The sequence below is a fragment of the Catharus ustulatus genome, chromosome 3 (genome assembly GCF_009819885.2).
Source record: "Catharus ustulatus isolate bCatUst1 chromosome 3, bCatUst1.pri.v2, whole genome shotgun sequence".
Taxonomy (NCBI): Eukaryota; Metazoa; Chordata; class Aves; order Passeriformes; family Turdidae; genus Catharus; species Catharus ustulatus.
The window spans coordinates 91,278,861-91,304,104 of NC_046223.1; the positions used below are offsets into that span (position 1 = coordinate 91,278,861).

Below are 25,244 nucleotides of genomic sequence, written 5' to 3' on the forward strand. Positions count from 1 at the left end.
TGCCGTCCCTCCTTGCTCCCTCCCCGGGGCCAGGCTCTGCTGCCCACCCCTCTGTGTCCCCTCCACGGGGCTGGGGTAAGCCTGCTGCAGCTCCTCCCCGCCTCCACAAGGCTGGGGCATGCCTGCCGAGGCTCCTCCCCGCTGCACAGGGCCGGGCTATGCCTGCTGGGGCGCAGCCCTGCCTCCACCTGGCAGCCGTGGCCCTGCCGACTCCCCACGCGGCTCGCAGCTCTCACTTCCGGGTTTGCAAATTTCTGAACTTTGTAGATCATATAAGGCACACCGGACTATAAGGCACACTTCTGGGTTTGGGGGGAAATTTTAGTCAAAAAAAGGGTGCACCTTATAGTCGTGAAATTACTGTACACTTGAGAGGTGAAATGGTATTCAAACTTTCCTGACAAGTGACTGTGTCAAAGGAAGACAGGTATTCTCAAACAGCAGATGAAGTTTAAAGTTAGGTAGGAAGAAAATAAATGCCAGCAGTTGCCACCAATCCCATTCAACATAACTGAGATATTCCTAAAGTTCATATAGTTTACAAATGTTTCAGACAGAAAAAAGAAGTATCTTTAGGATGACTAAGATGCACATTAACTAGCAAGTCTCTACTAGGTAAAATTCTTACCTTGGTCCCTGAAGCTTTGATTTTTTCTACGTAATCCCAGACAGTGTGGGGAGATATCCTGCCACCTACTTGAATACTATCTGGTAAATCCTATGAGAAAAGACAACAGAAATGTCCAAATAAATCTTGTGGCATGTCCTTCATCCAGTATGTGTTTCATAAATTCAAAATATACTTAGTTCTTTTACTTTTTAAACAGCAATTTTAAAATATCAGTAGATGTAACAACAGAAGAAAAAAAATTGATTTTTGACATTTAAGATTTTCAGTGCAGAATTAACAATATGTACTAAATTAGTTATCATCCAATACTGTTCATCTATACTTTGCCAAAACCATCCTTTCCGGTAATGTTAACTGAAAACATAACTGTACTGTGCTCTGGGAACACCCAAGCTATCCATTAGATCACACCACAATGAGAGCTCCACACCTATGTTTATAATAAACTTTCAAAATCTTCATAACGGGAAAACATAACCTACATGTGCATGTGTATACAGATGTTAATTCTTATTGGATACTACTGAGTTCACTCTTCCCAAGTAAAATAAACAGACTTTCAGAAATTTTTTTTTTTTTTTTAATAAAGCAGAAGAGTTTTCAAAAGTGCATCATACTCATATAACAATCCTTTAATATTAAGGATTACTGCATGGCCAGCACTTCCCTGAAAATCTACAGCAAAATAAAGACGATCTTATTAAGAAAAGAACTAAGTTCTTTTAATAAGAAAGCTGATGCATCCTGTGTAGCTGTCAAGAATAAAAATTGAACCTTATAAGTTCTCTGATCTTTATTTTGTGACAGGAGACAACTATTATAAGCAGTTGCATGCTTTTCCCATCTCTCAGACATAGAAGAGAACTTTACATAAAACTTTTTTTTTCAAGGACAATTTACACAATGCAAGGTTGGGACCAGAATTGCCAGCAGATAGGCAAAAAAAGGAAAAAAAAAAAAAGAAACTCCATTACTCAAGTTTTTGCTGTAGATGGGAAGATGAACCAGAGGTTCATGTAATGAATAATGCTTGACGTACAGACCTTAACCTATGTCCTAGCACAAATACTTTATTCAGTACAAAGATCATGCATCACTGTCTTCCATTATTATACTAATATTAGCCTACAAGGTAAATAAATTGGTAAAACTAATAAAGGAATTGTTCATTCTTTTCAATAAATATAAATACCTCTGTTAAATACTCAAAGGAGCCAGAAACTGGATAAGCCTTAATAACAAATTTTGCTACTGAAGGCATATTGATAAAGCCCTTCCAGATGAAATTCAGGCGTGCCAGAAACAGACTTTCACATTCCACAGTACCAGGTGTTTCTGACCTAAAAAAAGGACAAACAAAAACCCACTTGGTTTATGACATGATATATCATGCAAGACAGTGTAAATCATAATTTTTCTTAATCACAGAAATGTAGCATTAGCAAGAATTTTCTTTTTTGGTTAAGCATACTGGAGGGTCAACAAAAAAAGACAAGCAGACAACCATGTTTCTCATCTTCCAAAGAAGTTGCTCTATGGTACAGGAACGACAGTCAGATGAACAGCACATTAGTTCACTAGTCAGCATTCTTTAAAAACAGAGAAGTTGTTTAGTCTGAGAATTATCAAATGCTACCACTGAAGAGAACACAAATGCATAGAGGTGCTGCAGAGTCAGAAAGATGTTCCCCTGCCACAGCTAAAAGACAACATACTGCCTGTTGGCCTAGACTGCTTTCCTAATTCCCACATTTTGTGCCGCCACTGTCTGTCCACCACCTGAATGCCTGTGTCACCCTACTCTCTCCTTGTCCCACAAGCTGGCTCCTCGTATCTTCTCACCCATGCATCATTTCCACACCTTCTGCAAGTGCCTCCTCCCAATTCCACCTGTACAAAACTGTTTTTCCTCCCTTTGAAAAAAGTCTGTTTTGTCAACAAAACAGCTGAAAAAAATAATGGGATGGCTTAACTAATTTCACAGGATAGTGTTTCTCAAGCTGAGAGTTTCCTTATGAAAAAGATTACACATTCCAAGATTTTCCAACATGTTGCTATCAAAATATTCTAGGCGTGCTATTAGCAATTTTAAACTGCCCACTAGTACCACATGTTGTACTGTTACAGTAACAATGTAACCTATGTTTATTTCTGTCTGCACTGGAAATTACCTTGAACCTGCTGTTCAAAAACCAAAGTTCACTATCCTTGGTAAAAGATCACACTGTCCTGATAAAGGCAAAATTTCAGCATGAACTCTGGTCAATTCTAAATAATTGGAAGTTGATGTTTTTCTAGAAAAGCCTCCCTCAAACCAGAAAGAAACAGCCTCACAAACTGCAATTTGCTTTTTAGTGAGCAGCAGTGTGTGGAAGAAAATAAAGAGAGAGCTGACAGCAAATACAGCAAAACATCAAACAAGCTGCTGTTACCTGTCATTTCTAAAAAACCACTACATTGGAATTTGAAAGTAGCCTGATTTATCAGTGCATCTGTTTAGAGCAATCTCAAATTCCCTGAATTTATATATACACATACAGAAAGACACAGTCATTTAAATGCAGCACTATTCATACTGCATGCCATAACAGCAAAAGATAACATGAGATTTATTCACTTATTTTTTGTAATAGGAGCTTTTTAGACCTTGTGGCACCAGACAACATTGGCTTTTGGGAAAAGTAAACTATGTGGTAATTAGAAGTTGGAAATTACAACAATATATGTAATATTATGTATACAAAGGAACAGCATTTACTCCAGCAGAGAACTTCATTCTAAAAATGCATGCAACTTCAAGTACCCAAATGGATTAACAAAATGGCATTAAAAAAGTAGCTTTAGACGCAACAGCTTAAGACTAATAATGTCTTTCATTTAAAAATACTATTTCTACAGCTTATATTACTTTGGGAGAGGTGTGAATGACTTCGATGAGTCTTGCTTGTCATCTTCCAGTAATTCTGAAGCTAAGATGCTTGATGTGGAGGAGAGCGCGTCTGCAATGCTCTCTGCTTCGTTGTCTGACTGCTTCCGCGCCACGCCAACAGACACCTTCACCTTCTTCCCAGACAGATCGTCAGTAGGTGGTGCCATTCGGCCTGCAGGAAAGAAAACACAACGGGTTTCATGTTTTATTAAAAAAACAAAAGGAGGACTTCCTCTGAACACAAGGAAGACACAACAAAAATACCACCTATTGCCTTTGGAATGGAATAGGATAAGAATTTTACACATATTTATACCCTGTATAAGTTAGTACTTTGTATATGTTTATGCAGTACTAAACACAAATTTGCCACTGCAATGTCATAGAATAAAGAAATGAGGAATCAACAGTAGTATGTACATCCGCCATAGAGATTTCACTCTCTGAAGCCGTTTTTTTAAAAGAAGACAAGTTTATGCCAATAGACTATCCTTTGAATAGTCTCTTTTGTAAGTTATGAAGTAAAACATTCCTTCCACAACTTTGTCAGTAAACTAAGTAAAAATCCAAATTTACTTAAATTCTTGATGAATATTGAGAGTTAGGACTGAAAATTACAGAAGTGTGATCTATTTATTTTCAAGTGCTTTCCCAAATTACCTATACAGATTTTGCAGTTTAGATCAAAGAGATGATTTTTATGTTGACTTGTGGTGTCTGGAGATGCAGATTCATTTATTTCTTTATCCTTTTCAGCTTCTTCTGACTTCTCAAACAACTTCGTATGAGGGTCCTAAGAAAAATCAACAATTCAAGTTAGGCTTTTTTAATCCTTCTGTTAATATTCCTAATGTTGCTTAAAAGTTTTAGGGTGTTTTCCTCCCTTCAGACATAAAGCTCTTCCTTCATAGAAGCCTAAAATTCTATCACAAAATCTTCAAATTCATTACAATAACTAACTGGTATTCTCAAGTACCTTCAGGTACCATTTAGAATATTTTCTAATTTCTAGTTTCTGTTTTCCACTACTGCCAGAATTCATCATACAGTCAAAGACACAACATGGAAGAAAAGAAATTAACAAAATCACCAGGCCAAGAAGTCAGTAAAGATAGAAGAAAAATTAAACTAAACCAGACCTAACAGATAATTATAGACCTAAATAACAGAATCTTAAACAAAACACTTCACAACCATATTGCCTATGAACTAAATACACTGTAGTGCCATGCTTTCTTTTCCACCTGAATTTCCATTGCTTCCTCTTGTTCTTTCATTGGTGTCTCACTTTCAATTTCTATTTCTCCTTTGTGAGTAATTTTTGTGATAGGTCTTCTTTCAACCTCCCTCTGCTCTTTCTCAATCATTTCAATTGTCTGTGAAAACAAGAAGTTATGCGTAATTATTCCCATACAGTAAAATTTGGAAATCCAGAAATATGAGATAACAGTACTGCAATTAGGAAACCCTCCAGGAAGAAAAGTAAAACATTCTTATTTTGCAAGTGTCAAACAGTTTCATAAAGCAAACATGCAAGCAGCCTAACTTCGACAGTGTAGGAGCTAATACTTACCAGGCATGCATTTAAGTAAGTTATAAAGCAAACCTTCAATACTAAATTAAAACATTGCTAATTCAGATTTCCCAAGAGCTGAACAAAAAAAATTACATGCATTCTTTTCCCATAATAATAGGGACAATGTAGGATATAAATATATGCAAATTTGTATCATTTTTCAAAAACTTGGTTTTTAGTACATAAACCTAATGTTTCACCTCAAAAAAAATGCCAAGGTATTTTTGAAGGTAATGGAGATGCTAATTCCGATAGCACTGCTGCTTTGCCTTCTTGCAATAAAACAAAATATAAACCATTATTTCTAGTATTTCCTCTTAAAGTACATTTCCAGTTTTAGACCAGGAGGGGGTTGTGTTGGCTGTGCCAAATGTCTCAAACCTGATTTACTAATGTAACAAGGATTCTATGATTACTTTATCTGTCTGAAAAACATCAACATACTTTTGAAAATCCTGGTGAAGTAAAAAAAATAAATTAGTAAGCAGCAGTCTCAGTGCCTTGCTTATAAAGTAACATGAAAAATACAGTCAAGTCATACACTGCTATTTATTTTACATGTTTCTAGCAATTTTGAAGCATTTTTCTGAAATACTTAGGACTCTTCAGTAAGTTTTTGAGCAGCATAAAAATTTTTGGGAAGATATTTCTCATAGCAGTGGAATATTATTTTGCATGGTCTGTTTTCAGAATTTCACTGATATTTATAAAAATAAATGTAAAAAAGTTCCACTACAAAAGATGGGTTTTGGATAGACACAGAATAAACAAACTTTTCATCCTTTACAGGCCTTTGAAACAACTCAAGATAATCAACCACTGTTTTTCTACAGAAAATCGCAAAAAGTTATGATTCATAAACAGGTGTAGCCACAACGTGCAATGAACAAGGAAAAAACACAGGAATAATTACTATTGCAAAGCATATTGCAGCCTCTAAAACAGCATTCCACTCTACTGAATTAGTTATTACCAAACATTAGTTCTGAACACAGAGATGAATTTACACTACCCAAACATTGTGCTTTTAGGTTCTATGATGTGGAATATAAATATCAAAGATCCCATCAATATAAACCCAGATTTTGTAAACTAGAAAATTTTAATGGCCATTTCTAAGCAGCTGCAGTTATCATCAGACTAAATGCCCAATAAATAAAGCAACGTCTAACAAAAGGAATTTTCCATAAAAAAACCACAGGTCCTCTTATTCCTGTTTCTCCTTCTTAACTGTCAGCACAGTATATGGAATGACTTTCTGTTTCGAGAAGTCACGCTTAAACTAACCTAGTAAACTTCCTACACTTTCTTGGGGTTTTTTGCTGCTTGGTTTTTTTGTTTGTTGTCCCTTTAGGTTGCTTTTCTGACTGACAGATCAGGTTCTCATCTCTGGATTTACTTTTTGGGGACTGATTTGTAATGCTCCAGTAGTAAGTTAGAAACAACACCAGTTTGCTTTCGTTTGGTTTTTCAAATAGATCTCTCTCCCTCTTTAAGAACTGGTGTTTCAAAAGCTCCAGGAACACCTTTAAAATCTTGTGGAAAATAAGGACAAAGAAGCCTCCACTCTTGAGGCAGAGAGAGCAAGCATCAACAAAGTTGTAAGACAAAGGAAAGTGCATGGTTTCCTCCCCTAAAAAACTGACTACACTCCTTTCACTTCAGTTCTAACAACATCTTTGGGTACTAAATTAATTATAGAGATCCTCCTGCTTGGTTACAACATCCATTTTGCTCTTTCTGCATACACCTGACCTGCAAACAGAAGTTACATATGCTTAGGCTGTCAAATAAACAACATAAATTGACAAGTCTCACGTGTCTGTTTTCTCTCTGTCTCCAAGCAGCCAGTTCTTTGGAAGCCAGTTCTTCTGGGCTCATTTTTATTAGATGATCTGGAGTAACCTCTCCTTTCAGTACTTTCTTAAATAATATCTAGAAGAAAGACAAAAAGTAACTATTGCTATCAAGACAAAAATAGCTTGCAGCAGGAAATAAATCAGAGAAGTAACATGCAACATGCTCTGTACAACTAAATTTACTGTGTAGGTTTGTAATTATCTCCACTGCAGGAAGCAGTACTAGATTTTTTAACATAAAAAGCTTAATTCCAGAGCTCCATTTATTCTACATAACAATGTATCTACATATACCCTTAATGATCAAATGTATAATTAACTGCTGTTTCAAAGAAGTTTATGCCCACTGCAGTAGTAACTCAGTTTACTGCTTTTGTTTTTAAAGGTGAAATCCTATGCATTACACAAGAAACAGAAGAAAGTATTGAAGAGGATATGTATGCTTCTTGACTAAATGAAGTCCTAGGGTAAAAAATGTATGAGCTGTATGAGCAAAGAGAAAAGAGAAGTTAACTGTTAGATAAAAGTTAAGAAATAAGTTCTTATAATTTACAGTTGGCTAACTGTAATGGCAAAATACTATAAACAAAGTGACTTGATCAGAATAACTGATAAAGGACAAAATACAGAAGCTGAGGAGGTATGATGTTAAGTAATGGGCTCATAGAAAGCAGAATAGAGAGTGAAGACCAAGCTTGAGAAATTTGGGTGTCAAAAAGCACAGTGGGGAGATGCTGGAAAGGTAAACAGTAGGTGTAGTAAACAGCAAAGAATTATGGGGGGACAGGAATACCTATATAACAGATCAATGCTAAAGAGAAACACAAACTACAGTTTGAAACCGAACAAAAAAACAGTACACTGGGAGCAAGGAGTTGGAGAATTAATTACGGGGAAGAACACAGAGGACACTGAGTGCCCAAAGAACAAACAACATCAAAAAACCAAGGAAAGCTAAAAAAAAAATCCCAAATCAATCAGGTTAAACTGCAGGAGGATTGATAATGTTTCTACATTGAAGATTATTCCTTTAACCTACAGCAAATCAAGGATTTCTGAAAAGGACAACAGATAAATCACACATACATTATTTTTAGGATCTTTCAGATTGAACATTAAACTTCTGTATTTGTTCTTATACTTTGCATCAGTGTCTCGAAAAAAAGAAAACAGCTCTCTTTCAATCCTTGTGGCAACTTTTGCTGCTCTCTCCTCAGGAATCTTCAAACTGGAGTCTGTTAATCTATAAGAGAACACAGTGGCAAAAATTACAAAATGCATCCAAATAATTAACAGTTTTTCCTCTGTCTTCCAAAGGAAAATAGTTATAAATACAAATTAATAATTTCATTTCTTAATATATCTTTACCTTTTCATAAGAATTTCCTTAAGAGATTGCTTAACACTTTGTCTTATCTGATCAGCAGAAGGTTTGGAAGCTGGCACAGCTGGGAGGTGTATTGCACTAACAGATCCCTTCTCATTTTTCTTTTTCTTAATTTCTTGTTTCTCATGCATACCTATCAAAACACACAGTTTAAAAATTGTAAAATAGTCAAGCAGGCTTATTTATAAACTTTTGCTTCTGATGGAATTACTTTAATGAAATTTTATTTTTAAACTGCGAAGAATTGATCCTCAGGAAGATGGAGTGGACCCACAGGATGGATGGCTTGTGTTTGGTTGGGTTTTCTTTCTTCTTTGGTTTGGATTTTGTTACTTAGATTAATCCAGAATAAAAACTTCCTTAGCAGAAACAGGGGGTTTGCCCTTTGATGTGCATTATTTTCTTCTACACCAAATCAAGATGACCAGTGCTCATTAGCTTGATCTTCAGTATGATTTTTGACTCTAAATTTTTGTAACAGCATAGATTCATCTTTCAATGAATAAACTGAGAATATACTATGAAGCACATATAAGCATAATAAAGCTTTACTTTAAAATACCATTTTACATTAAACTTAGCATTTCTGCATATTAGCCATCAAAATTATTTAAATTATAATAATCTCATCTTCTGATTCATGTAACACTCAAGGTCATTTCAAGGTTTGTGTCATAAATAATATAAATAAGGAATACGTCTAATCAAAATAAAACCATTAAAGGAAAATTACTAATTTTCAGAGAGTCAACCGAAAGCTAATTTATGTCAGCTTGTGAACACGTCACTAATTTTGAGCAGCACCCTTTTATTTAGGAAAGCAATGGGAAATAAGTAATATCAATATTTTTCATGTTATAGTCAGAAAAAAAAGGATCAAAATGAAGACTTGATAAAGATTTCTAGAATGCATAAGCCTTGGCAAAAGACCAGAACAGCTAAGTTATACACTTTCAGAAAAAAATTCAAAGCTTGAGTTTCAGAGTAAAAGACAGTTTTCACACAAAATCTCACTAGCTTTGCTGCTAAGATTTCAGTTCCAAATGACAACAACTTCACATTACAATGATCTTACAAAAAAAATGCTTCCTTGAAGGGAGCTGGGGAGAGGACAGAGGTTGCTGGAAGGGTAAATATGTCCCTTCAAACTTTCAGATGAAGTTTAGAAGGAAATCTGTAATGTTTGCCCTTGAAATGAGTTGATAAAATTGCCAATTTGTTATTTTTTATCAAAAGAGATCAGTAAGTCAAAATATAATTTATACAGCAAATAAACCAGTTTTAGGTATAAAAGCATTTCATAGTATTTTATGAAAGAGTATTTTAAAGTCTCGTACAATGTAAAATAAAGTTTAATACTGAGATGTCTATGTACTTTTTCTCCCACTTTTGATTATGTGAGCATCGTCTACAATTGAAACAGGAAACACACATCTACCTAGGATGTATTTACCTACTAAATAAAACTAAAAAAGAAACGAGAAATAAAGATCATAAATGTTATGGGAACAAACAGCTCTTCAGATCATCATCACATCCACTGTAAAACATGATTTGAAAAACTGATGTTATAAAGAAAGGTATCATCCTTTACTGTACATAGATGTGAACTGCAGCATGGAGGATATGCCCAAACCTTGGTACCTGATTTTGTGGACCTTTCGACTGTACTAAGGGATTCTTTACTTATTTTTTCATTTTTATCTTCAGGGGACCGCCGAGGAATTGCAGTAGTTTGTGATCCTTTCCGAGCAGGAACATGCTGCCCTTTTTTAGTATCTGAGTCTCTGGACTCTGGCAAATTTTTCCCATCCCCAGATTCCTGAAAGAAACATTTACACATGTTAGTATGCTACTGAATGCTACAATCAGCCTCTACATAATTACCACATATTTTTCCCATTTTTTCCTTTTTACACTGTACAATGTATATCCTGGATGTATGTGCCACCATATAATTTTCTAAAGAATTACCGAACAATATCCCAAATTGCTGCCAAGCATTGCTGAACAGTATCTTTTAAATATTGGCTCAAGATACAGCACAGACCATTTGTATTTAACTCTGTATTGACAATCACTAAGTTTGCAGTTATTTTAAAAGGTTAGGAAGACCAATGAACATCCCTTAACCAGTTTCAGCCATAAAGGTCACTTATGTTTAGAAAGCATACACAAACTAAAATTTAAAAGAACAGTTTACATTCCAGAATTTCAATAGTACTATTCAGAAATAAGACAGGATTGCTGATGATCACATTATCATGAATACAACACTAGATATTAACAGACCGAAGAGTTATCTCAATAATCTTGGTAAATTATGCTTTGGTTGGTAAAATTAGACATAAAAAGTAGAAAAGCCCCAAAGCACCAGGCACTTTTTTCTACATACAATCTGAAATAAAAACAATCAAAACTAAAATACTGTTATCTTAGTGTTTCATATTGTTTATCAGCGTCTTCTAACACATAGCAAATCAACAAAGGTCCTACAACACATTTAGAAAACTGAAAGAAAAATGCACTAGGTTCTTCACCATTTCTTTGTACACCTGCATGTATAGGTTTATATACACATACAGGAGTAGGACTTCGATGATTGTTGTGTTCCTTCCAGCTAAGGACATTCTATATATGCATGAGACACACATATATTCCTGCTCAATATAAGAAGAGCTTAGCAATATCCTCTTGAAAGAGTCAAGCCAGTTAGAAAATGAAATAACTTTGCAAGTAATTTAAATTAGATTCACAAAGGTGTCTGAACATGGTCTATTAATTGGTAATGGGACAGGAAGAAACCTTCTAACCCCAGTAATTAAGAGAACTTAAAACATTAAATAAGACTCACCCGTCTGAAGATTTTGACTTTGTGCTTCCCAGTGTCCTCCATTTGCTTTGTTTTTTCAGTCATTGCATTTAGATTACAAGTAGGAGTTTGCTTTGACACCCCCAGTTTTTCACACTCAATTGCTTTTTCTTCTTTATGCTCAAGTTTCACTTGAGTATCTGGTACATTTTGATCAAAGCACTCCATTTTTTTGTCTTCTTCAGCACAGCATTTCACACATACATACTCTTTATCTTCTTCACCCATCTGCTGTGCTTGAGAAAGGCTCAGTCCAACACAGTCACCATGAAACCAATCATCACATCTACCACAACCTACCATAAACCTGAAAACAAAGCAAGATGTAAGTCAATGAAAACTGTGAAAGACTATGAAAGAAGATACAGCACCTTCAGCAGGATATATCATAATTGTTTTGATTTGTGCATCTCAATCATTTGTTCTTACCTAGTAAGTGATTTTCTTTGCTTTACATCCCTCTCCAGCCTTACGACATGGTATTATCTTCCTGAGATTTCTTTTTTTTGCCTTTTTGCCTGTTACAGTAGTCCAAGAAACAATCAAAACCTCACTGTGTTTGTGTAATTTACTCCTGAATCCTACCAAGCTTCTTTTCAGACTACTATCAATGTTCTTATGAATGTTAAAAAAAATAAACCAAAAACCCAGCAACTCTCAGAAACAGTAAACTTGTTTGAAAAGACTTGAATTTTTTTTTGCAAGATATTATCCTTGCTTTCCTACAATGAGTGTCATCATTCAGCAAAAACTCATCAGCAGTTGCAATCTTCCACAGCAGTATGAGGTCTTTAAACATTTTGACAAACACAATGGATGTATCAACCTATTCTAAATTAGTTGATATTTTACATCTCATTCCTTAGACATTATTACTAAATTATTCCTAGAAAGTTGTTTTTCATGGTTTTTACTGGTGAATATGGAGCCAGGAGTTTGGCTTCTAAAACCACTTTTCCAGCTTGCTGTGACTGTTTTGTTTTAAACAAGGTACACACTTTTGCACTACTCAGTTATTTTATTCAGAGCTAATAGTTATTTACAGAATGTTTTAAACACCAAAATTACAATCTTTTAAATAACACCCTTCAACTCACATGTCACTTAACTGCATTATTTTAAAAGCAGAATCAACTTTAAATACAGATAGTATTTTCAAAGAATTGTAAAGGTGACCTGGTCTAAAATAAACATAATTTCTGACTATTTTGTGACAGCATTTTGAAAACTTCCATCAGGTATCATGAATATCTAATAGCACTGATAGGTACAACTTCCAGTGCAAGTATTTAGTAACAATGTGGGATTTCAAAGTTCCAGAGGCTAAAAAGCAACTACTTCAGGAGACTTACATGGTAGGAATTCTTTTTTACAAATAATGAACCTGGAACCAAGGAACACCTTTCAAATGATGTAGGAAGATCTCTTAAAATACCCAGTCATATCCTCTTTCCCCTTTCATATATTTTATGGGGTGGGAGTGGTTGTTATTGCTTTTTTGTGCGTACTTTGGTTTGTTTGGTGGGGTTTTTTGGTTCAATTTTTAATTTTAAATTTTGTTTTATACTTACATAAACTATATTCAAGGTATGTACTTTAAACATATAGTCTAGAAAATCCAGAAAGACTGCAAGTGCATTAAACAAAATAGAAGTTCTTTGTTAATACTAAAAAATTACTTACTGAATTCCTGGGTTTTGAATTTTGTAGAAGACAGATCAGACTTAAAAAGTAATTAATGAAAAATATATTGCTGAAACAACCAGGTTAAGAGTTAAATACATTGACCTGCAAATCCTATTTCTTTGGCGTAATACCTTATAGATCTCTTCCATGAGGTGATTCTAAGCAAAGTGATTCCTAACTTGTGCATATCCCCACTCAGGCCAGGATCTGCTATTCACTGACTTACCTACTTGGCAGAACCATATAAACATTACAGGATGTGCTTACAGCAACTCCCATTCTCCAGAATTGTAAATAAATGTTACAGGTGGTTTGATGTAGGCATTGTACTCAAAAACTACTGTTGCTTCAAAGAGGTGAAAACTCTTATTATATAAGAGCAGACATTTGAAACAAGAGAACAGAAGAAAAATCTGTGTATGTTCTGTCCCTCCCTACTCAAAACATGTTAGGATTACATTCTGCTCAAGAAAATATTATTTTGATGCAAAATGAGTCTATGAAGTTTTAGAGGTCCATCAGACTGAGCAAAAGCCTACGATGATGTTTGCTAGATTTGAAGAAACTGGTTTTTAAACTCGATTGAGAAGAAAAATATTTTCTCATTTTGAATTTTCTTTTTCTGAGCTTGTATTATTTGTCTCTAGCAAACAGTATCTGCCCATCTGATTCATAATTTTATTTAAGAAGGCAGAGGTTCCTTCATGTTTTGTCAGTATCTCAATGTTATCAGATTCACGTTCCAGCAAATTGCAAAAACAAGAAAAGAAATGTTAGGGGACAATTACTTCTGATGGTCTCAGCAGAGCAATACCACAGCATTTATAAACACAACAGAAAAACAAGAAAGAAGCGACAGGACTGCTACACAAAGCTGACTGCTCCCTTCTGAGAGCCTAGAGTCAAACATGCACAGGCAGAAAATATAAGGTGAGTGCCTATTTCGTAACTGCAAAGCACAGTGGGTGTTTTACATAGAACACATCTCATACCACTGCAATAAAATACTAGTAAAGCTCTGGGAACACTGGAACAAAAATTCCCAATGTAAAATTTTCTGCAAAAGCTGAAATAAAGTCAAAGCACACAGCCAAAGCATCATGCTTAAAGTGTGTTTTGGTGTCCTAATGAATTAATGCCTGTTGTTCAAAAATAAAAGGAAACCAAGAATACACCATCATGAAGCCACAATCACTATTAATTGAATTTTTATTAAAATATACGTATTTTTTCCTCAGTTTGTAAATTCAGGCATTGAAGACTAATTTGTTATACGAGGAAGATGGATTGCAGCACTTAGTAACCAAACCAAACTTTTGATTCATATTTAGAAAATAGGTATTTGCTTAAGAGATTAAACTAAAATACACAAGATGCTGCATACCTTCAACTTTAAATTGACAGCATGTGGAATGTTTCAGCTTAGCTCACACATATTAAGGGGGGGGGGTGATAGAGATGGTGTGTAAGTAAGGCACCAGGATAGTTATCCAGTCTTAAATCTTTATTTTCAGGTCTATCAAATAAATAAAGAAGTTTTAAAAGACAAAAAACCCTACAATGAATCCAGCTCAGAAAAGATCATTCTTCACTAAGACTACACACCAGGAGAGAGATGTCATTCAAACAAACTACTGAAGATGGAAGATACATTTGACTTCATTCCAGTCTTCACAACTTCACAAATGTCCATGATGCCTGTTCTATAAAACACAATGCATTGTTTATAATTGCTTTGTTTAAACGTAGTTATACAAAATGGTAATAAAAATACTGGTGCTGCCTGCCCAAAAAAAAAAAAAAAATCACTTTTTCTACTAATTGGGTTTTTTTTTCCCCACACTAGTCAAATGCAAGACTGCAACTCTTGAGGCTGGGAGAGAACATAATGATTATGATACTACTAATGTAGATAATCCTTTTTATCATAAGGCCTCTTTTACATGTATGTTTCTCTCATCTGCACACAAAACAACTATGATTTGTAGCAATTATAATTGGATAGTGGGAAATGTTCAAACTAAATAGGGGAGTCAAGAAAAACTGAAGCCTTGTTTGAAGGCTCAAGGATGTCCTTTGCACAGTTGTTATTTTTGACTGAAGCAGTTCTGGTATCTTGGACTAGTAAAACATCAAAGTTTCTGACTGTAGATTGCTTCAAATTTGGAGTGCAGGACGTTTACCCATGTTGTAAGGCTGGATTGGAAGATGTAAAGCTGAAAGAGAAAGAAAAATATGTTTTAAAATATTAAATCATGCCACATTCAATGAAAGACTTGCTTTCATTGGACTTCAGTGTAATTTTTTTTGTTAAGAAAAAATTTAAAAACAACTGACAGGTGACAGCAGACAGTACTATAACTCATTTGGACTTCTGCATATAGTATGCTACTGTTTCATTCCTTTAAAGAATCCCCTTGGCAGTCCACATAGCAGCATGAGAAGAGACACCTTAAAATCATAAAACATAAAAAGAGACAAAATAATTAATGCAAACCTGCAACAATCTCTCTTATGATAGGAAGACCTTTTTTGGTGTGTTATTTGTAGTAAATTAAATCATTTGTTAGATGAAAAACTCAGGCTTGGACAATTTATTTTCTAAATATATGGGCCATGTTTTAAAATTACTTTCATATATTCAAGTTATGTAACAGCAGCAAGTTTCCAGAGAAAATCATTACTGTAAAATGGGCAGAAACCACCTTACTCATAAAAAAGATTTTCATTGTAAAGCCATACTTGACTAAAATAAAGCAAAAATCAGGAGGTGTCAAGAGTTGTTCAGTGTGGAACAGTAATCAGCATTTTAAGATTAATTAATAATATAAGTTGCATTGCCAAAGAAAATCATTTAGTTTTGAAACAATCGCTTCTCTAATTCTTCATGTTTGTGGTACATAGCAATTGAGAAAAATACCGCAACAGGACTCAAATACTAACCAAAAAAAACCCAAACAAAAAAAGCAAGCCAAACTATTCAAAATAATACTCTACACCTGAACTCTCCTAAGGGGAGTAAAACCACTGTTCATTTTTTAATCACTTCAGTATTTAAAGCAAGTCCTCTATCTGCACTTCATCCCTTAACGGCACTGTTCACCAATCTTCTACAGATCTGTTGTAAACTTGCATTAACATTCCAATTGTTTCTCTGCTGCACTGACACACAGTCTAACCAATTTTAAAGCAGGGACAAGATATTCATGGCATGGCAGCTTTAGCAGAGTGTATGGTCCAAATCAGTGAAGTAGTGCTGCTTGATACAAAGCTCAAGTGAAATATGGTCTGTCCAAAAAAAATCTGCAATACCTTGTAAGTGCACAGAGACATAAGCAGTTCCATTTGTTTCCTTTTTGAAATTCTAACACAAGTGATATGATTTTTCAAGTTCTGATCTTCTAGAAAAAACCCACAAACCTCCTCAATCACTATCAGCAGATCTCTTTACATGGAATTTGCAGCATACGAAAAAGACACAGCAAATTTATTGCCTAAGAACTAAACTTCAATAACCCATATTTTTTGCTATATATTTCTTCTCGTTCTTAAAGACATAATTTTCTTTGCTATTTGTATTACAGGAGCCCCTCCAAAGAGGAAGTGACAGGAAGAGAAACACTCCTATGCTTTTTGAATTAAAGATGAATTCATGAAACATGCTAAACAGCAAAGGTTAAACTACTAAACTTCCCCAAAACCCTGAAAAAAAGAGTACATGTCCTACTATTAATTACACATCTGCACTAAAAATTATGTATACACGCACACACACATATATATAAAATCATTAAGGGAAGCTCCATTACCAGTGGATTCTACACAACATTGCATCTTGCAGGATAAGCATCATATGCTTTATAAACTGCATTTATAAGCACTTGGTATTTATATGCATCTTCTTTAAAACTATTTTAGACAACTTATGGTATCCATTTGCTTAATTCCTTAATGCCAATATTGCAGCATAGTAACATAATCCATATAAAATCTACAAATACAATTATGCAACCATAAATAAAAGTCACAGTGGAGTCCTTCCCCTCATTAATTATATATTACCATGTTTTTTTGTTTATACTGTCATTCAGTAAATTGATGATATCTTACATAAATAATCTGCTGCTTAACATACTCATATTATCTAATGGACATTTACTAGAACTCAGGCACCATCATTATTTTAATTACTCTTCCTTGTAAAGAATGTTCTCATAACAAATTGTTTGTTGTATACTATCCACTGATACCAGGCATTACTACCCTAAAAAAATACACAAATATAATTCAAGAATGCCAGTAAGTTTGGAGCCTTAAGCTCCTTTCTCAATCACTCTCTTTTGTATTGGCTGTGCAAATTGTATGATAACCTGGATCCACTATAATTTACTGACATTTAGCACTATTTTAAAAATACAAATCTAATAATCTTTACTACAGATAAAAATGGTTTGCAGTTTGCATCCATCTTGCATGTATCATTGCCAAAATACTTTTCTGTACTACAGTTCTGAAGGAACTTTTTAGTAATTATGTGTAAGCAAGAGATCAGGAATACTGTACCTTTGCTAAATCAACATCAGCACTTGTCAATTAATTACCTTTTACAATATTACTAACTTTTCCTCCATATTAAAGCATAGTGGAAATGTAGGGGAAAAGGAATACCCTAAGTAAAATCTACTCCTGTATCACTTAATTTTTCTGTGAGTTCTGAGGTCAGTTTTTATCTGACAACTCAAACTGGATTATTGAAGCCCAAAAGCAACAACAAAACAAAACCGGGAAAAAAAACCACAAAACAACAGCAGAAGAGATTCCTCAAACCCCTACAACCTATTTAAAAAAAAAAAAAAATCTTACTCAGAACAGTTGAAATCAAGAGGAAGTCACCAAATTAAAAGTTACAAGATTACTCTGTGATAATGTTTTTTAGAACATTTGCTTCAAAACAATATCTCAAGTTGTCTACTATGAATTATTCATCCAAAATTGATGGAACTTCTTGTTAAAGATGACAGACTACAGATACGGGAGACAATCTGAAAAATATCTGTTAGATTTTGTCTATTTGTACAAGCAAGGAACCAGTTCAGCCCTCCAGCATGCAGAAAATGTAAACATCTACAGTGAAAACCAGAGAAATCTGGTTATTAGCAGATTTCTCAGTGTCTGCAGAGCTACCATCTTCATTTAGCACTAAGCAAAGAAATTGCATATTATTTTTAAAATTCAGCTATCTTTAGCAACCTTTAACCTGTCTTCTGCAAAAGTAACTACTGTTTGTGACAAAGCTTAGTATTTTCAGCATCACTTGGATTCATTAGGAATTTGAGTAGTAACTTCAGTCTAACATTTTTCAATGTGATATGCATATCCATACACATACACACTTTTCATCTATAGATAGATAAATGAAAAATTTTGCATGTGATTTATGTTATTAGCTGATTAGAAAACACATGACAGCAATATGGGAACACACTGGCAACATCAAACATGTTGAAAATAATACTGTTGAGTAACAACAATTCAAACTTTGCACTGAAAAAAATACCCCTCCAGATATGCTGAAAATTATAAAAAGTAATTGTCATCTGACTTGTGCAGAAACACAAAGCTTAGTTACCAATATGAAAGAGCAATTCTTTTTAGCTATATAGCAAAGATATATCATAATACATAAAGCAGAGAGGCTGAGAAGAGAGTCCCTAAAGCCAAACACTGAAAACCAGTTCTCTGAGCAATGAAAATATATATATATAAAACAGCTTCAAGACAAATGGAAAAGAGAGCATGAAGTCATTGTTCAAAGTTCAAGTGCCAAACAATGATAATCTATCAACAGAAAGCAAGCCAAGCATTGTCTCTTGCAAAGCAAGTTATAACTTGTAAACTTTCTTGATCATGCAAATCTCATATTTATAAAACAGAATTCCTCCTTTCCCAGACAAATCCATTGCATCTGCCGTACAAGGTAAGCATACTTAGACTTTGCATGTGGCCAGCAAATTACTGCATGTATTCCTAAAGAAAAAAATTTACTCCATTTGTCACATGATGATCTGCAATAAAACAACACTGAAGTACCATCCTTCTACTCTTCTAGCACACAGAGTAAAATGTAAGCATTGCCCTTTGGGAATTCTGCACATAAAGCTGATGTCACAATTTCCACGCATTATCTTCAACCTGAATTAATTCTCCAAGCTTGGTATTACAATAACATAACAACAAGTTAGTGGTTTTACACTTATTACAGGGAATACACAAAGATTCAAGTGACTACTACTCTAAATCCTAAATTTTAAATATGTTACTTTAAAGTGACATCCTGCAAAGTTCTTGGCAAATTATTTCCCAATTTGGGGCTGCAACTTCAGTTTAACTTTTCCTACAAGCAGTTTGTACCACAGTATTGATTAAAAATTTCCAAAATTGAAATAACCATAGAGAGCAAGATATAAACACAAATGTTATTTCAACTCTTAGCTCTGCCTTTGACATTTCTTGAATATACAGACATTATACAGCATTTATGTCTCACATTTTCTCATTTTCTCTTATACAATGAACAGAGAAAAAAAGGGTAAGAGTGACCAGCTAGGTGGTTTCAAAAGGGAAACAAAAATTCCTTGAAAAGTAGTCCAAATAGCAAATGAAAAATCCCCTTTTCATTACAGTAAATGTTGATAGTTTTGATGGGTTTCCAAGAGACAGAATCCAAATTTATCATCCTACGCTTCTTCTCTTTCGCACTGTAGTAGAAGTGTTTTCTTTTCCTTGTACTAATTTAATTAGGACAAAATGCCAAGGCACTGGAGATACAAGTTTTGCTTCCTCTTCTATCTTAATGACAGTTAGTGAATCTGAAAGATTTAAGCTATTTGTGGCATAAAACCATAAAGTAAAGTAATCTGAAAAAATTGAAGACTTTATTACTTAGACTAATAATGATAAAAAGTCATGCAATGACAGTCCTAAATTTTCTGTTATTAGGCATGAAGCTCAATACTGCAAGCTTCCTTATTCCACTATTGTATCTCAGTCACACTCTATATACAAAAATTCTGTGTTTATCTTTCTACAAAAATCTTTCTACATTTAGCAAATCTGATTATCTTTTGTTGAAAGAGCTCGTTGTATCTACTGTTTTGCAACGCAGACATTAAAAAATAACACAATTCCAACACCAGAACCCTAGAATACTGAAGACCACCATTACAAAACTGATGATACCTATAATTACCACCTGTGGCAACTCATGGGCTGCCTCAATCCAAACTCAGCTGGTGATTCATACACTATATTATTCTTCTGGCAGTAGTAAGAACTGGCAATGTAAAATTGGGTTTGTTGAACTTAATCCTATGTCGCTGTGCTTCCCTGTACCTTCTGTAATTCTATTTTGATGTTATAAACTGAAATAAGTAGATTTAACTAAGTCACTGCCACACTGCTAAGATCCACTTAGTAATAAAAATCACGACTTTCTAAACTCTAACAAGACACTAAAAAAACCAAACCCATAAAATGAATCAAATATTAGCAAAAATAGAAAGAATGTACCACAAGTTCAAGTAAAAGTTGCATTTTTAACAGCTATCAAGTAGTTTAAATTCCAAATACCACATTTTGCTTTAAAAATATCTACAGCATCACTTTTATACCCAGAAAGCAGCCTTTTGCGATGTAAACAATTCACTGAAGTATGGCTACTCAGTTCTACCAAGTTCTAATACAGTTCTACTGTCATGGTAATGCCCAGGATGACAAAAACTAAGGAAATGAAACCTGCTTAAAATTAAACACTCTTACAAAGACACAAATTATAACAACCTTAAAAATAAAAGGATTTTTTTTTTTAACAGAACAACAAGGAACTAAATTTGGGCATCCCTTCAATCAGGTAATCCTCAGCACCCAGGCAGAGCAAACCTCTCACTAATTCCTTTAGTAGGCCACAATGATGCAGTTGCTATAACTGTACAGTATATTAATTTTCATGTATTTGTTTTTCAAATAGGATACAACAAGTCAATAAAGCTGAGAAGGGTTTCTTAGATACAAACAAATGCCAAAAAAACTCCTCAGGTACCAAAGGTAATTGTTCCATATTTCACTGTGATGCATGGAGTTCTAAAGCACAGTCACTAAAAGTTACTATTAAAACTTTCTCTCATGTAAGTTAATCACAAACATCTTCAATTTGACATTAAAAAAACAAAAGGTAGGCTAGCAGGTAGAACAGCAACAAAAAATACTTCAATATTAAAATACAGTAAATGCAATGAAGAAATTCTTATTCTTGGACTGTTGAATCATTAGTGAAACCAAATGGTTTTCAACTCACTTACTGTGTAGAATAAGTTTTGCCACAGAGGAATATTAACAAATTCAGATGCAACCTCATTATTAAGTATAAAGGCAAAGTCAGATATGGTCATGTGGAAGTTTTGTGGGGTTTTTTCATATTTTTCTTTCTCTCCTTCCCACCAACTACTTAATTACTGTTACATGAAACCTCACACCAATGATTACACAAAGTGAAAACAACAACTCTGCATCTCTACCATTAGAATTAGATCTGTACTAGATAAAAGTCACATGTAAACAATTATTTGATTTTTTTGGTTGACAGTGATCCTTCCACTTAAGAAGTCTCTGGAAAGAAGGAAATGACAACCTGAACACAGATATCTAATTCCTTTTCTATGAAAAAGTCAGGTTTAAAGTGCATAATTAAATAGCATAGAAGAATTATACAGTCATCAAAATATCTACTGACATAATAAAACATTTAGATCCAAACTTTGGGCCAAATTAGTTTCTAATGGTCTGTTTAAATGACTGGAAAAAAAAAGTGTATGAGTGCAAAGGAAATTAACTGATTGTATGACATACAGACTTATACTGAAAGACCAGGACTTTGTTTTAGCATGAGTAGCAGGAAACATTGGAAACTAGTTTTTTTCTTTCCACCCAAGACCAATAATAAATATTCCTAAGACACACTGCCACACACACCTGTTGCCATGCGGCTTTTTGCAGAAGCCACACTGCTTGCTGGGCACCCAAACATGTTTGCTTTCACTAGCAGAGGTATGTTCCAAGCCTTCCCTTTTAACAGTTGAAATGTTATCTGGAATGAACAAGGGAGGTTCATCAAGTGAAAGACTTTTGCTACTTCTTCTCTGGCGAGGTTGGAGATTCTTATCATTTCTTTTTGACTTGTTTTTTTCTTTATCATCCTCCTTCAGATGTTCTACAACAGAGGGATCTTTAGTCTCTGCCTCTTCCTTTGTGGAGGTATTTGCTTTTTGGCCAGTTGCAAGTTGGTGTTTGCTGGTTTGCTTCTGACCAGGATGTGAAACATGGCCTGATGATGAATGCACAGAATGGTGAGTATCTTTAGAACAGCTCTGATGAGTAGGAGATTTCTCACTTGCTTTTTGAACTGATGACTTCTGGGCTTGCCCAGAAGCCTGGACTCGGGGTATTTTCTTCAGCTTTGTGTTGGTCTGTTTTTTTACAGTCACCCCTGAAACGCTACTCTTTGCTTTCAAACCCAGATCAGATTGTTTCTTCCTAATTTTAACCGGGTTATTTGGATGCTGATGACTCTCTTGCTCATCCGCATTTCGCTTCAGACTTGCTGAAGAGGGACTGTGAAGGCCCGAAACAGCAACACCAGCTCTCGTTCTTGACCGTGTCGTTTCTTGTTGCACTGTACCTGCTTTCTGCTGAGTACCTGCAGTCAGATTCGGTTTATTCTGTGCTACAGATTTACTATGCCGGGGCCTAATGTTCTTTTCACATTTTGTTGAAATACCAATTTGTTTTTCATCATCCTGTAATTTTGATGCCTCTGGGCCTTCTACTTTAGTACTGCTGATCTGTTGCTGTACATTTTGGCTTGATTGGTCAACAGCAGTGCCTTCTAAAATGATATTTCCTGCATCAGCAGAAGTAAACTCTTTGCTTTTCAAGTCTTTATTATCACAGTCTGTACTATCCAATACTTTCTCAGATGAAGTTTCAATTTTCTCCATTCCCTTGTCATCACCTCCAGCTTCTGTTACACATTCCTTTAGTGACAATGTATTTTCATCAAGAACTTCCACATTGTGGGAATCTGAACTGCAGTAAACCTCCTCTTTCACAGAGCTAGACAAATTTGTAGAGGTCTCACAAATTTCATCTGTATTCATGCAAGCACTAGATGAATCATTATCTTTTCCAGTTACTTCAATTTGATTATGTTCTTTCTTCTCTGATTCCTCTGCTTTACTATCAGTCTTTTCTTCTGAAGAATTTTCCAAGTCCATTGAATCAATCACATCACTTGTTTCATTTTTAACTGGAATCATTTCAGTATCTGTAGACACTGAACAAACTGACTCAGCACTCCCAGAGTCAGTCTTCACTGCAACATCCACTATTTCCTTTGTTTCCCTGGGAGAAGGAGAACAGGGCTCTGTTAAATTAGCTAAACTTGACTCTTGAGATCTTTCTTCAACTTTTGTCTGCTCAGAGGTTTCAGACTTTCTTCCTTTCACATCTTCAGGATCAGGCAGACATTTTGTATTACTCTGGGGTGCTGTTACTGCTCCTTCCACCTGTCCTGATCGTCTTGTACTACGCCTAACCTCCCTAGGCTGCTCTGTTTTCAAGCGTGCAGCAACATCTGTCTCTTTAACCGGACTTCTCTCTTGTTTCTGTCCATTTTTTGGAGCAGATACACTTTTTACAGATGATTTCTTGGTATTAAGAGGAGGAGCAACATTTGAACGCTTGGCTAGCGTGCTCTGCCGCAGACTTCGAACTGATTCTAGGAAGGGAAAAAGAGAATCTCTTAGCTATTCTGCTTCCTTCTTTTTGCAAATACAAGATTTGCCTAGAATAGAAGTGACTTACCCCAGTTTAGCTCACTGGATACAAAGAAAACTCAAAACTTAGTTGTTTATTAAACTTTAAAATCCCTCCAAACCCAAATTACAGTAATTTCACGATTATAAGCCGCACCATTTTGACTAAAATTTTGGTCCGAACCCAAAGTGCGGCTTATAATCAGGTGCGGCTTATATATGGGTAAAGAACAAAAAGTTGCTGTTTTAGTTTGGAGGACAGGTGTCTGCTGAGAAAGGCAGGAGCTTCTCGTTGAAATGGAGAATGTAAACCCCCTCCCTCCAAATTATTATAATTTTGAAATCAAGGGGCTTTCAGGCAAAAATATGGGAATTAGGAATAACAGTTCTTTTCTAGGGAAATTAAAATAGAAATACAGTACTACAAAGAAACAAACTCCAAACCCTGACAAAGTCAGTACAATCTGACACCCCGTCAGGCAGGGTGTTGGTAGCAGTCCCATTAAGTGGTGGCTGCAGTCCCCTTGCAGTGCAGATGTGATTCAATTGAAGCAGTGGTTCTGTAGAAGGTGCAGTTTCCCTCCAGAGGTCCAGTGGTGATGTGGAGAAATCTGGTTTTCCTCTGGAGTCTAGTGGAGAAAGGGGCTACCTTAGTGTCCCAAAACCTCTGTTTTTATCTTGGTAAGAAATGTTGGGCTTTTCCCCCTGGCTGGAGCAACTTCCAATGGGATGAAGTAATTTTATCAGTCACACAGTGGGTCTCAAAGGGCCGTTAGCAGAAAATGACTCGCTGGAGGAAGGATGGGTTGTGAAAAGATAAAGAACAATGCCCTGCCTGGCTTCAATGGATGGCCCATTAGCAGAACATGTCCCATGGAGATAAGGATCACTGCCCCTACCCTCAACAGATGGTGATAGAATAGATACCTTTTATCACACTCCGTATTGTAATGTGCGGTTTATAATCAGGTGCGGCTTATGTATGGACAAAGAATGAAAAGTTGCTGGCACCGGGAGTTGCGGCCTATAATCAGGTGCAGCTTATAATCGTGAAATTACTGTACTTGCATTTCAATTTTACACTGACATAATTTGGATGTAAAATCCCATTATTCTAAAGGCTACAGAATTTTTAAGTAGTACATACAAAACACAAATGATGATAGAAAGACAATCAAGACTAACTCTGCTTTTCTGCCTCTCAGCCTCTTCTACCTCAAACAAAAATTGCTCAAGCTATACTGTGATTAGAAATATAGCTGAAGTTTAAAAATCTTTTAGAGAACAGTCTATAAATCTGAGATCCAGTCACATCCTCACCTGATGACAGCTTTTATATTTTCTAAACAAGTAACCATTCCAGTGCCTTTCTAAACATCATAATCACCAGCTTTGTACCACAGGCTCTTATTTAAATTCTGATCTCCATATTAAGT

General features: G+C 35.1%; 1 protein-coding gene across 5 annotated transcripts in view; it reads right to left on the minus strand.

Moving 5' to 3' along the window:
• The window catches only part of PHF3 (PHD finger protein 3), a 51,542-nt gene that overhangs the window by 5,985 nt on the left and 20,313 nt on the right, over positions 1–25,244 (minus strand). For all 5 annotated transcript variants that reach the window (XM_033053727.1, XM_033053726.1, XM_033053730.2 and 2 more), the window contains 11 exons: positions 21,968–23,771; positions 11,237–11,561; positions 10,027–10,204; positions 8,365–8,515; positions 8,082–8,238; positions 6,955–7,071; positions 4,805–4,936; positions 4,221–4,353; positions 3,540–3,732; positions 1,824–1,971; positions 629–718 (listed from right to left, as the gene is read on the minus strand). In XM_033053727.1, the coding sequence (XP_032909618.1) occupies positions 629–718; positions 1,824–1,971; positions 3,540–3,732; positions 4,221–4,353; positions 4,805–4,936; positions 6,955–7,071; positions 8,082–8,238; positions 8,365–8,515; positions 10,027–10,204; positions 11,237–11,561; positions 21,968–23,771 (3,428 nt within the window). The remainder of the gene's footprint in view (positions 1–628; positions 719–1,823; positions 1,972–3,539; positions 3,733–4,220; positions 4,354–4,804; positions 4,937–6,954; positions 7,072–8,081; positions 8,239–8,364; positions 8,516–10,026; positions 10,205–11,236; positions 11,562–21,967; positions 23,772–25,244) is intronic.